The sequence below is a fragment of the Littorina saxatilis genome, linkage group LG16 (assembly GCF_037325665.1).
Source record: "Littorina saxatilis isolate snail1 linkage group LG16, US_GU_Lsax_2.0, whole genome shotgun sequence".
Taxonomy (NCBI): Eukaryota; Metazoa; Mollusca; class Gastropoda; order Littorinimorpha; family Littorinidae; genus Littorina; species Littorina saxatilis.
Window position 1 is genome coordinate 9,879,471 of NC_090260.1, and position 13,109 is coordinate 9,892,579.

Sequence of the window (13,109 nt, forward strand, 5' to 3'; positions counted from 1 at the left end):
ACACATCTCGACGTTGAGCATGACGCTCATGTCGTCAAACCCTTGTGCACATAGTTCTTTCACGATTAGTGAAGGCAGGTTTTCACTCCAAACAGAAAAATCCATTTTCCGAAAGGTTTCTGTTTTTTCCCCAAAGCAAATAACGCGTGTTGCTGCTGGCGCTGCTGCCACTGCACTGACTGGCACTGCCGCTCCCTATCTATGGGTGGTCCCTTTCCCGTTTATTCGTGTGGACCCCCCTCCCTTGCATCCTTCTTCCTTCGCCTTTCAACCCTCCACCATCCCACATCTTTCCTCCCCCCCCCCCCCCCCCCGACCCATCCCGTCCCTGCTTATACTCATTCCCTCTACAATTTAAACTCTGTTTCTCCTTCCCTCGAAACAACACGTCTCAGTTTCGGCTGTTCCATATCCCTCCCTCTGATTATTATTTCTTTTTGTTCACTTTTTTCTTGTACTTTTCAGTATTTCAAAATGTCTTTTCTTTCAAAAAGTCTTTAGTCAACTAAATTCTGGGATAATTACATTTTCATATATCATTTTCAAGCGTGTTTACAGGCCAAGCAAGTGTGCGTCATTGCTACATGCAAACTTTGGCAGTGTTTGTATCAATCAATTTCCTAACGGGTTATGTAGAGGTTACATGCACACTTTGGCAGTGTTTGTATCAATCAATTTCCTAACGGGATATGTAGAGGTTACATGCACACTTTGGCAGTGTTTGTATCAATCAATTTCCTAACGGGATATGTAGAGGTTACATGCACACTTTGGCAGTGTGTGTATCAATCAATTTCCTAATGGGATATTAATGCTTTAATTTGCGTGTGAAATGTGTCGCAATAATGTGTTGGCCAAGTTTACTTTAACGTCCTCGAAAGCAATCCACCCAGCAAAACACATCCACCCACAACAAACACTCACCTTCCACACAGACGGCCTGTCCATTGGAGTAGTAGTAGCCAGGAGTACAGAGACACTTGCCCTCGAAACACGTAGCGTTGATGCCGTCAGGGCAGTCACCGTCAGAGTCACATGATGTTTCCAGCCATGGTCCTGAACAACACACACACGCCATGTATTTTTATTTGATAATTATTTGATATTTATAACTTTACTGTCCTGTCGCTTGGGAACTAGGGTCGCTCCATTTCAGAAAAAAAGCTGAAAAACGTTACTTTAATGTGAGCGAGTTCCGAAACACAACAATCGCCTTTGGAGGCGAAGCCCAATCAAACAGGATTGAGAATGTTAGAGCTAGTTTCTAAGCCCTATAAAAACTGTCATGGTTACGCAAAGGAAACCAAGAACATACAAGCAGACCGCAGCACCCAGACCATATCGCAAACAGAACTCTACAATGAGCGCTTCTGGGGTGATAACGCGAGACAACTCCTGTGATCATGCCGCGAGGTGGCGCCAGTTACCAGCGGAAAAAAGAAGGGGCATAACCTCACCAGAACCGACCATTGTCTTTTACCGTATAAAATGCACGACTTACACACGAACTGTTACCAAACCGATATGCTATTTCAGACCAATGCAAGGTTTTTTTTCCTTTCTCGTGTGATCTTGCCGCGAGGTGGCGCCAGTTAACCTCGCCAGAACCGCCCATTCACAGGTGTCGGCCATAATTAGCTCGCGCTATCTAAGGCCAATAACTGCAGAGCATGCTGTGAAGGTTGACGCAGTAGTCTCCCTTTTCAAATTAACGGGATCGAAAGCAAGACACACGATTAAAAAAGCAGTGCAAGGTCAATTCAGCTTCTTCACGTGCGATGCGACTCTTGCTTTCAGAGACTGAAGAAGGGCCAATGCATTGTCTTACCCCTACAAAGTACAACAGAACTGAGCTCTCAGCGATACGACTCGTCCAGTTTTGTCAGTGTGTGAAGGGATCGAGGCAGTCTTTAATGAAAAGCAAATATTGACACGATCGCTGTCGCGGACAGTTGTATATAGTTATAGGTTCCTTGGTCGGGCGTTGCTGACAGGTACCTGCGTCAAGGTGGGAAGACCGGTAGCTGGGCTTAGCTCAGTGATTCGCGCCTTGCACGCTTTGCACGCATTGCACGGGACGTTCACGGTAGGCTGCGCGCTATTTGTAGAGTTCACCGCTTTACCTCGTTGCTGACTGTAACATTCATAAGCATTCTTTTTTCTGTCTCGGCCGAGACCAGATGTTTGTCGAACGGCTTCGAAATTCGTGTGTGAATTGTCGTTTGAGTTCGAAGTTATTTTCAGTAGTAATGTACGTCTACTGTGTACTTTGTTAAAGTCGGTTGCGTAAAGTGCGCGATGTTTTTCATTAGCCTGTGTGAGGTAAGTCATATTTCTTGGTCTAATTGGATAGACTTTTGTCAGTTTTTGCTGAAGGTGAATTAGCGGCCGGTGGCAGGGAACGGGGAACCTACATTAGTTACCAGTTGTACTGTTTTGTCTCGTCTTTGTGTTGTTGTAAATAGTGTTCATCATAGTGTTTAAAAGGAAATCATTATAATGGTAAATTATATCGTAGAAGGAAACCAAAGTTTAGTCATTGTGCTTCCTCCTCATCCCTAATAATGATGTCTATTGGAGGAGGAAGTCACGTGTCTTATATTTTTGGGGAGAATATTGACTTTGGCCTTCTAGGCTTTCAGTGTTTACTGTCGAAGACAGACCGGACGGGAAGGTGCGAACCCTAGCTTCACAGCATGGAGGAGGCACCACCACGCTGCTGCTTGAGCGGCCGGTTTGGACTCTCGCATCGTCACCCCCACGCTGCTGTGTGAGCAGACCCTCTGGATCTTCTCCGAGGCTTCATTACGCTGTTGTGAGCAGCTATCTTGTAACGTCACCGCGGCGCGACCACGCTGCTGTTGGGCAGCAACATCGAACCGGCGCCGTCGCTGCAGAGTGTGTGCCGTGTGACAGCTCTTAACTGGGCTGATTCTCTCACCCCCGCGACAGAGACGCAGGTGTCGACCCGAGGGCGCACCCCCCCCCCCCCCCCACCTGAATTCGTCGAACGTGTAGATAAGTACTTTCTTACGATAGATATCATTTATGGAATGAGGAGGGCCTTTATGACGTACGTGCTTTGTGTTTGACTATCCTGATTGTCTCGTATGTCGTTTGTTGACATTATTTTGACTGTTGTGTACTTTCTCATGTTCATTATGTTCATCTTCATGTATTCGTGTTAACCCTTCCATTGTTCCATCCATCGTCACCCCCATATTTCACCCAACTGGGAACTATTAAATACTTTCATTTATTTACATTGGTGTTCTGTGAGTGCTGTGTGGTGTGGCCAAAGTTTTTGTGTGAAAAACTAAACATGCAAACGTGCATGCACGCGACAATGGCGAGCTTGCCAGGATAAATCCTCTTTGAATTCAAGGAATTCACTTCATTTTTGTCGTTGGCCACACTTCCCATACACTGGACACTGATGTACTGTAGTTAATTAGCTTTTGTTGTTGTCTGGTAACTGTGGGTGGTTGGAGGGGCCCGAGGGTTATCATCAGGCCTTGTGGGTTTCCTGTCCTTGTTACCAGTCAGCTGTGCCTTGTTTTGATTTTTCATGTTTTGGCTAACCGTTTGCTAGTTGGTTCTTGTTTATGGAACTTCGTTCTGGTCGTGTTCTTGATGATAGTGCTATCATGGCGTCTAGGACGGAAAGTAGTTCGGATAGGATTGCTAGGTGGCGTTCACTTGCTGAAGAGCTAGGTGTTAAATCTACCAGTATTCCTGAGTTTATTGCCGAACGAATGACCCGTGAAGAGGAGAAACAGGAGAAACTAGAGCTAGAGAGGGAGAAGCTAGAACTGGAAAGGAAAGCTTATCAGGACAAGCTAGAAGTAGCGCGTCGAGAGACTGATGAGAGAGTTAAGTATGTTCAAGCTCAGCGAGAGACTGATGAGAGAGCCGCGGAAGAAAAACTAAGGCAGGAAAGAGAAGAGCATGACCTTCGCATGCAACTCCTGCAGAGAGAGTCGGAAAGTAAGAGGGTGAAGAGAGGAAGTAGGGATGGAGCTGATAATGAGGGAGATTCCTCAGGTGAAGAAGGGTCTAGTGACCTTCGTGGTTTTCGGCCTTCCATACCGATGTTTGATGAGAGCAAAGAAAACATAGCTACTTGGTTGAAAAGGTTTGAGAGAGTCGCTACCTTGTACAAATGGAAGAGAAACACATGGGCAACTAGGGTCTCGACTAGGTTGTCGGGTAGGGCTGTAGAAGTGTACAACACTCTTGATGATGATAGCGCAGACGACTATGACGGTTTGAAGGTCGCGTTGTTAGGCCGCTATCAGCTCACAGCCGAAACCTACCGCCGTCGTCTCAGAACCTGCAAGAGAAAAGAACATGAAACGTTCAGACAGTTCGGTGCTCGCATTGAAGAGAATTTGACTAAGTGGCATGAGCTTTCCGAGATCACAGAACTGAAACAGTTGGTTTTGCTGGAACAGTTCTTGCAGACCCTGAGCGCGGACATGGCCGCGTACGTTAAGGAGAAAAAACCTCAGACGTTAGCCGAAGCAGTTAAGTCCGCTGAGATTCATTTTGAAGCACACCGTGACAGTAAGAAGTTTTTTCAGCATGATCGTGATCAGGGTGGAAAGGCTGGCGTTGGTGAAAAGCAGAAAAGTGGAGATAACTCAGTTGGTACATCCGGTAGGAAGTGTTTCATCTGTGAGTCCCCCAAACATTTGGCTAGAGATTGCCCCAAGAAGAGCAAGTCGACGGGAGCGGTGAATAGTGGTCCTGAGAAGTCTTTACCGCCCGTCAGTGTACCCACTTTGTGTACTCCCTGTAGCCAGCAAGACTACGACCCGAGATGCCTGGTTGTGGTAGATGGTGTTGCAGTGGAGGGGTTGCGTGATACTGGATCTCAGGTTTGTGTCGTGAAGAGTTCATTAGTTTCCAGGTCTCAGTTCACAGGACAGGATCTTGAGGTTTCTATGGCTGAGAAAGACATCAAGAGGCGCTATCCAGTGATTAAGGTTCAGGTTGAATGTCCTTTCTACACTGGTGAGGTTGAGGCTATCGTCATGGATACACCTGTTGCTGATTTCATTGTAGGTAATCACGCCCGGCTGGGTGACTCGATTGTTCTTCCAGTGTACGCTGTGTCCAAGGTTGTGTCAGTTGTCACTCGTGCTCAGGCTGCCGCTGAAGGGAAGAAGCCGACTTTGTTACATGTTGCTGCTCCAGGGCTAGAAACAGTCACCCCTGAGCAGTTGCATGACCTTCAGCGGAATGATTCGACTTTGAAGAGTTGTCGTGAGGCGGCAGATCGCCGAGACGTCAGAACGTCTGGTCACTCCGGTGAAGTTGGGTTTGTTTGGAAGAAGAAGATTCTGTACCGTGAGTATCGCGGTGGTGGTAGCGTCTATACTCAGGTTGTTGTTCCCCAGCAGTTGAGGTTAGGTGTTATCAAGTTGGCTCATGAACCGCCTATGGGAGGTCACATGGGTGTTCAGAGGACACGTGATCGAGTTTGGCAGCAGTTCTTTTGGCCAGGTATGTGCGCAGACATACGTCGCTTTGTGTTGTCTTGTGATCAGTGTCAGAAGGTTTCTCATAAGCCACAGAAGGTACCGTTAGGTAAGATGCCTCTCATCGATACGCCGTTCGAGCGTGTGGCGATCGATCTGGTGGGTCCCATCATCCCTGCTTCTGAGTCTGGTAACCGGTACATTTTGGTGTTTGTGGACTACGCTACTCGGTACCCGGAAGCCATTCCATTGAAGTCGATTGAGGCTGTGAAGGTTGCAGAAGCGATGTGGGCCGTCTGGACTCGAGTAGGAATTCCCTCAGAGATTTTGACAGACCGTGGTACTCAGTTCATGTCCGAGGTGATGAAAGAGGTGGAGCGTTTGCTGGCCATCAAGGGTTTAGCGACTACTCCGTACCATGCGCAAGGAAACGGATTGGTGGAACGGTACAACGGAACACTCAAGACCATGCTACGCAAGCTTGCTCAAGAGAAACCGAAGCAGTGGGATCGCTACATTCCTGCACTCCTCTTCGCTTATCGTGAAGTTCCACAGGAGAGTCTGGGATTCTCTCCCTTTGAGCTTCTGTACGGCAGGACAGTGCGAGGACCCATGTCTGTTCTTCGCAACCTATGGACGGAGGAGCAAGTCGATGAACAAGTTCGTACGACTTCTGAGTATGTGGTTGACTTGAGGAACCGGATTGAGGAAACCTGCAAACTGGCGCGTCAGAATCTGTCAGCTGCTGCACAGAAACACGCGGAGGTGTTCAACCGGAAGACAGTTCAAAGACAGTTCCAGCCTGGAAACAAGGTCTTACTGCTGCTGCCGCAGAAGAAGAACAAGCTGCAGTTGTGTTGGCAGGGACCGTTCAACGTTTTGGAGAAGAAAGGCGAGTCAGACTACAGGATTCGGATCTACGGGCGTGAGAAGCTGTACCACGCCAATCTTCTCAAGTTGTACAGAGACCGACAAAACACCGCGGACCCCTCAGATGTGATACCCACCATAGCGGTTGCTGTGGTCGAAGAAACTGAGGAGATTTCGCCTGATCGTGAACTACCCCTGCCCTGCTTGGAAGGCGAAGAAACGGTGGAGGACATCAACCTGTCTGCTACCCTGACTGCAGAGCAACGACGTCAGGTGTTGGAGATTGCGGAGAGGCACGAAAGAGTTCTTACTGATGTCCCCCTGCAAACGCCTTTGGCCGTTTTTGACATGACGGTGGAATCCGCGAAACCGGTTCGAGTGAAACAGTACCCTTTACCTTATGCCAAGGTAGAGACTATCAAGGAAGAGGTGCAGGCCATGAAGAAGTTGGGTGTTATTGAACCGGCTGCTTCTCCCTACAACGCCCCTGTTGTGCTCATCCGCAAGAAAGATGGAAAGGTGCGTTTTTGTGTGGATTACAGGCGGCTGAATGATGTGACAGTCTTCGATGCTGAACCACTCCCAGATGTGGAACACCTGTTCGCTGGTTTGGGTCGAGCGACTTACTTCAGCAAGTTTGATCTTTCCAAGGGGTATTGGCAGATACCCATCCGAGACGACATTCGTCCCATGACCGCGTTCACCACTCCGGTAGGCCAGTTCCAGTTTACAGTCATGCCGTTTGGACTGAAGAACGCCGTGGCTGTGTTTTCCCGTATGATGAGGGCTTTGCTGGAACCGCTGGGGAGGAACGACGTTCATAACTTCATGGACGACATTCTGGTGGCGACCGAAACCTGGAAGGAACATTTGGCTGCGCTGGAGGCTGTGTTGCGGCGCCTTGAGCAGGCCAATCTCTCTGCCAGACCGATGAAGTGCTTCGTTGGGTTCGAGGAGTTGAGTTTCTTGGGTCACGTGGTGAGGAAGGGTGAGATCTTACCTGAGGACAACAAGCTGCAGAAAATTGATGAGGCTCCGGTTCCAGAGACCAAGAAGCAAGTTCGGGCGTTCCTTGGTCTAGCCGGATACTACAGGAAGTTCATCCCAAATTTCTCTGCAATTGCTCTGCCGCTCTCTGATCTGACAAAGAAGAATTCTCCCAACACCGTGGTTTGGACAGCCGAGTGTGAGAAGGCATTCAGGGCTCTGAAAGCCAGGCTGACCTCAAAGCCAGTTTTGCAACTGCCGGATCTGTCGCAGTCATTCACGCTCCGGACGGATGCCTCTGATCATGGACTGGGAGCTGTGCTTATGCAAGAAAAGGATGGCGTGTTCCACCCTGTCGCCTACGCCAGCCGGAAGTTGTCCACCCCGGAGAGCAAGTACTCCACCATTGAACGTGAGTGTCTGGCCGTTGTATGGGCTACCCAGAAGTTCCAGCCATTTCTGTACGGACAGACGTTTGTGTTGGAGACAGATCACCAACCACTGCGTTACCTGCAGACAGCAAAGGTGGTGAACAGCAGGCTCATGCGCTGGAGTTTGTTGTTGCAAGCCTACAGTTTCACCGTGCGGGTGATTCCCGGTAGTCGCAACGTGGGAGCCGACTACCTCAGTCGGGCATGCGTTGAAGAGGGAACTTTTGCCGTGTAGACAGATGTCTATGCTTAACTTGGGGGGCATTGTCGCGGACAGTTGTATATAGTTATAAGGTTCCTTGGTCGGGCGTTGCTGACAGGTACCTGCGTCAAGGTGGGAAGACCTGTAGCTGGGCTTAGCTCAGTGATTCGCGCCTTGCACGCTTTGCACGCATTGCACGGGACGTTCACGGTAGGCTGCGCGCTATTTGTAGAGTTCACCGCTTTACCTCGTTGCTGACTGTAACATTCATAAGCATTCTTTTTTCTGTCTCGGCCGAGACCAGATGTTTGTCGAACGGCTTCGAAATTCGTGTGTGAATTGTCGTTTGAGTTCGAAGTTATTTTCAGTAGTAATGTACGTCTACTGTGGACTTTGTTAAAGTCGGTTGCGTAAAGTGCGCGATGTTTTTCATTAGCCTGTGTGAGGTAAGTCATATTTCTTGGTCTAATTGGATAGACTTTTGTCAGTTTTTGCTGAAGGTGAATTAGCGGCCGGTGGCAGGGAACGGGGAACCTACATTAGTTACCAGTTGTACTGTTTTGTCTCGTCTTTGTGTTGTTGTAAATAGTGTTCATCATAGTGTTTAAAAGGAAATCATTATAATGGTAAATTATATCGTAGAAGGAAACCAAAGTTTAGTCATTGTGCTTCCTCCTCATCCCTAATAATGATGTCTATTGGAGGAGGAAGTCACGTGTCTTATATTTTTGGGGAGAATATTGACTTTGGCCTTCTAGGCTTTCAGTGTTTACTGTCGAAGACAGACCGGACGGGAAGGTGCGAACCCTAGCTTCACAGCATGGAGGAGGCACCACCACGCTGCTGCTTGAGCAGCCAGTTTGGACTCTCGCATCGTCACCCCCACGCTGCTGTGTGAGCAGCCCCTCTGGATCTTCTCCGAGGCTTCATTACGCTGTTGTGAGCAGCTATCTTGTAACGTCACCGCGGCGCAACCACGCTGCTGTTGGGCAGCAACATCGAGCCGGCGCCGTCGCTGCAGAGTGTGTGCCGTGTGACAGCTCTTAACTGGGCTGATTCTCTCACCCCCGCGACAGAGACGCAGGTGTCGACCCGAGGGCGCACCCCCCCCCCCCCACCTGAATTCGTCGAACGTGTAGATAAGTACTTTCTTACGATAGATATCATTTATGGAATGAGGAGGGCCTTTATGACGTACGTGCTTTGTGTTTGACTATCCTGATTGTCTCGTATGTCGTTTGTTGACGTTATTTTGACTGTTGTGTACTTTCTCATGTTCATTATGTTCATCTTCATGTATTCGTGTTAACCCTTCCATTGTTCCATCCATCGTCACCCCCATATTTCACCCAACTGGGAACTATTAAATACTTTCATTTATTTACATTGGTGTTCTGTGAGTGCTGTGTGGTGTGGCCAAAGTTTTTGTGTGAAAAACTAAACATGCAAACGTGCATGCACGCGACAATCGCCCCCACTATTCCCGCATGGAATGAACCTTCAGCGACCAGACGAGTTCATTTTGTCGAATGCCGGTTGAAGGGATTAAAACAGCAACATGTTTTTTCACGAACAACCCGTTGCCTAGAAAATTAAATCATGTTTTATCTTCTGGTACAGAACGTTTGCTCTAGACAACGCACCTCGAATCTACCCGACAGCATAACTATTCAAAACAACACACATAAATCAATCAATCAATGAGGCTTATATCGTGCATATTCCGTGGGTACAGTTCTAGGCGCTCTGCAGTGATACCGTGTGAGATGAAATTTTATACGGCCAGTAATTGCAGCCATTTCGGCGCATATTTACCTTTCACGGCCTATTATTCCAAGTCACACGGGTATAGGTAGACAATTATTAACTGTGCCTAAGCAATTTTGCCAGGAAAGACCCAACAACACACATCTACCCAACTATACACACCTACCCAACAACGGATCTACCCACCAACATACAACTAAAGCATGCAGTAACGACACAGAACACGTAATGTTCTCAGGTAGTCTATCAGTTCAACGAGGTATGCGATACAAGCAACAGTGTGTCCGCAGATTCAACTCACGAATATAAAACCATCAGTCACATACACAATCAGCAACCACTCTCACCCTGTTCTACGTTGTAGCTGATGTTGAAGCCCCGTTTTACCTCAGAAAAGTCCGTATGAAGCGTCACGGTGAAGGTGTCACCAGCAACATCCACTGTTGGAGACAAAAGCAAACAGTAAGAAATAGATGCAGTTTGTACCATGACATTAGAGTGTCAAAACACCGGGTAAGAAGACTGCTATCTCGTATCTACATGACTTCTTTAGCCCAAATAACGTCATAACTTGTTTTGTCTTCGTGTAATATTTAGATTATAAGCGTGAGCAGACACTTCTTTGTTCACATTCTTGTAGGTTGTACTGGGTATTTGGAAGAAAGGGCAGAGATGGGTGAGGGGTGTTTGGTCTGCAATGGGGAGAGAGTCAGGTTTTGACGTTTTAACTTCACATGCTCACCTGATATCTTCTGTCCATTTTTGACCCCACACAGTCTGTTGCTTCCGTCACCATTGATGAGGACGTTATCACAGTCACAATTTGTGCACCGCTCTACGTCAAAGTCATCCAATGTCAGTTCAACGGTCTGGGGGCCGGCTTGATCCAAGGTCACCGTGACCTCATAGTCCTCCTTATTTGGGTAGTCCTCCGGGTAGTTGGGGCTGGTGATGTACCCGGAATTACCACTAACATTGTTGTCAGGCTGGGCCGAACTCACCTCAGGATCTGCCACATACATTCCAGTTTTTGAAAGTCTTAACTCAACGCCACATATGAACCTAGAAACTGAGACGCGAGTCCATTTCAGCCTAGAGAGAGCACTTTAGACACAAATATACAAAGACAAATAAATAGTGACAAAGTGATAGAGACCACGCGTACACGCACACACACACACACATACACACACACACACACACACACACACACACACACACACACACACACACACACACACACACACACACACACACACACACACACACACACACACATAGGTGGTTTTACAGTCATTTGGGGTCGGCTGTGTATCAAAATGCCATCTTGCTCAAAACACAGGCATTTGGGGTCTCTTTTGTTTTACGTGTTAGAAAGTTTCTTAAAACTTCAATGAGCGTTAAATGCCATTTTAAAGTGTGAAAACTCATTTCAGGAGGTTATTACATAAAATGCAACCTCCAGCGTGATTTTTAGAAAAACAGGCATTTGGGGACGATGTTTGCTGTACAGCAGTGAAATGGGGACGTATGTGGCCAAAAAGTGCAGAGCTAGAATTACGTTATTGGTGCTATGAATGTTTTAGGTGTTAGAAAGTTTTTTAAAACTTCAATGAGCGTTAAATGCCATTCTAAAGTGTCAAAACTCATTTCAGGAGGTTATTACATAAAATGCAACCTCCAGCGTGATTGTTTAGAAACAAACAGGTATTTGGGGACGATGTTTGCTGTACAGCAGTGAAATGGGGACGTCCAAAAGTGCAGAGCTCCCGCAGAGCTATATGAATGGTTTCATCACATACATGGCGCTAGGCTACATATGTTAACCCGTGATTTGTAAACAAATTTTACAAATCACGTTTTTGCGCCCGATATTTTCTTGTCATTTCCAAAGTCAAGGGACAAACACGAAATTCCTTGACTTTTGAGGTAGCGCGACTGTTAATTTTAAGAATTAAAAAAAAAAAAGTCATTACTAGGATGCTCCATCGTTTGGAAATTCCGGTCGCTTCCTCCGAGTGGAAAGCTAGCAGTGACAGAGTCGCACTACCCCAAGTCAAGAGATCTATTAGTTCTGTTTTGCCGTTATCCCAATTCGCCCCCATCCCATTTTGGCGACATTTCTCAGGCCAAGTGTCATTTTACCACCATATCATGTACCATTAGCTCCAAATCCCATTTTGGCGCAATCCCGTTTCGCCGTTAGCCCATTTCGCCCTCATCCCATTTTTGCGACATTTTACAGGCCAAGTGTCGTTTTACCACCATGTCATGTACCATTAGCTCCACTTCCCATTTTGGCGCAATCCCGTTTGGCCGTTATCCCATTTTGCCCCCATCCCAATTTTGCGACATTTCATAGGTCATGTGTCATTTTACCACCGTGTCAACCCAGTGTGCACACTACCCTTGGGCCAACCTTGTTCCAAGGTTGGGAGCCAAGCTCATCCTTGGCTCTTGGACGCCAAGGATGTGCCAACCTTGGTTCTAGCTTGGCATCCAGTCATGAAAACGCTGTGCGCGGCATGACTGGATGCCAGACATTTGCCAGGCAAGCTATAAATAGATCACTTGGCTCCCAAGGAAAACCCAAGAAGTCAGCAGAAAATACAAAAAGTAGATTCAACTTTTACTTGCCATAAAATCCCAAACTCTTTAAAGAGTAAATTTTAAGCTAAAAAGACTGGATTTAACCATAAAAAGAAGCGTTACTACAATCACCGATTTTGCATCTCACAACTACTTCGCAGACTTCGCCCGCTCAATTTGACTGTATACTTTCCTCGCCTGCTTTTCTTCACCAGTACCAGAACCAGTGCCAGCAATTTGCGATTAATCTCTCTCATCCGTCATTCTCAATCACCAGATTGTTTCGAAAGGTACACATTATCTATACTTATCTTTCTAGATACCTGTTGTTTTACTTTAGTTCGTTACAAAGTTAGTATGGCTACCTCTGCGTCTGTCAGCAGAAGAATTCGCAAGAATGTGGCTGAAGCAATGGCGGCATGTCTGCAGCAAACCGAAGCCGCGCGCAAAGTGTCGAGAATATCTGACACAGCAGATTCATTATAGTATGCCAATCATCTCATCCTCAGTCGGAATCGGCAATCATTGAGAGTGATAGTAATGATGCGACTAGTGGAACCGCAGGTCTGCCACAAATTAAGCCAACGGCACTTGCATCTGATTCGACTCTCAGTCTCAACCCCTCTCTCAGTCTCGCTATCAGTCTCAGACCGTGACTCAGTGTGAAGTTGCATGGAGCACTCCCACCTCACCAAGCTCCTGAAGATTGCATTCAGTTTAAACAGATTAATTTCAATGGGACTTTCCTGTCTGTGAATCGTGGAGACAACTGTGTGAGGG

At 47.2% G+C, this 13,109-nt stretch overlaps 2 protein-coding genes and 1 long non-coding RNA gene across 3 annotated transcripts in view; 1 reads left to right on the forward strand and 2 right to left on the reverse strand.

The window, feature by feature from the left end:
- The window catches only part of LOC138950344 (uncharacterized), a 3,019-nt gene extending 1,440 nt beyond the window's left edge, over window positions 1–1,579 (reverse strand). The window contains exon 1 of the long non-coding RNA XR_011450611.1: window positions 925–1,579. This is a non-coding gene — a long non-coding RNA (uncharacterized lncRNA). The remainder of the gene's footprint in view (window positions 1–924) is intronic.
- Window positions 1,580–1,946: 367 nt separating this feature from the next.
- LOC138949844 (uncharacterized) lies at window positions 1,947–8,006 on the forward strand. The gene has a single exon (XM_070321624.1). The coding sequence runs from the start codon at window positions 3,606–3,608 to the stop codon at window positions 8,004–8,006; it is 4,401 nt and encodes a 1,466-aa protein (XP_070177725.1). The 5' UTR covers window positions 1,947–3,605.
- Window positions 8,007–10,070: 2,064 nt separating this feature from the next.
- LOC138949845 (adhesion G-protein coupled receptor G6-like) lies at window positions 10,071–10,781 on the reverse strand. Its single transcript, XM_070321625.1, has 2 exons — window positions 10,483–10,781; window positions 10,071–10,180 (listed from the first exon to the last, which is right to left on the reverse strand). The coding sequence occupies exons 1-2, from the start codon at window positions 10,760–10,762 to the stop codon at window positions 10,071–10,073; spliced, it is 390 nt and encodes a 129-aa protein (XP_070177726.1). The 5' UTR covers window positions 10,763–10,781.
- Between the last annotated feature and the right edge of the window lie 2,328 nt (window positions 10,782–13,109).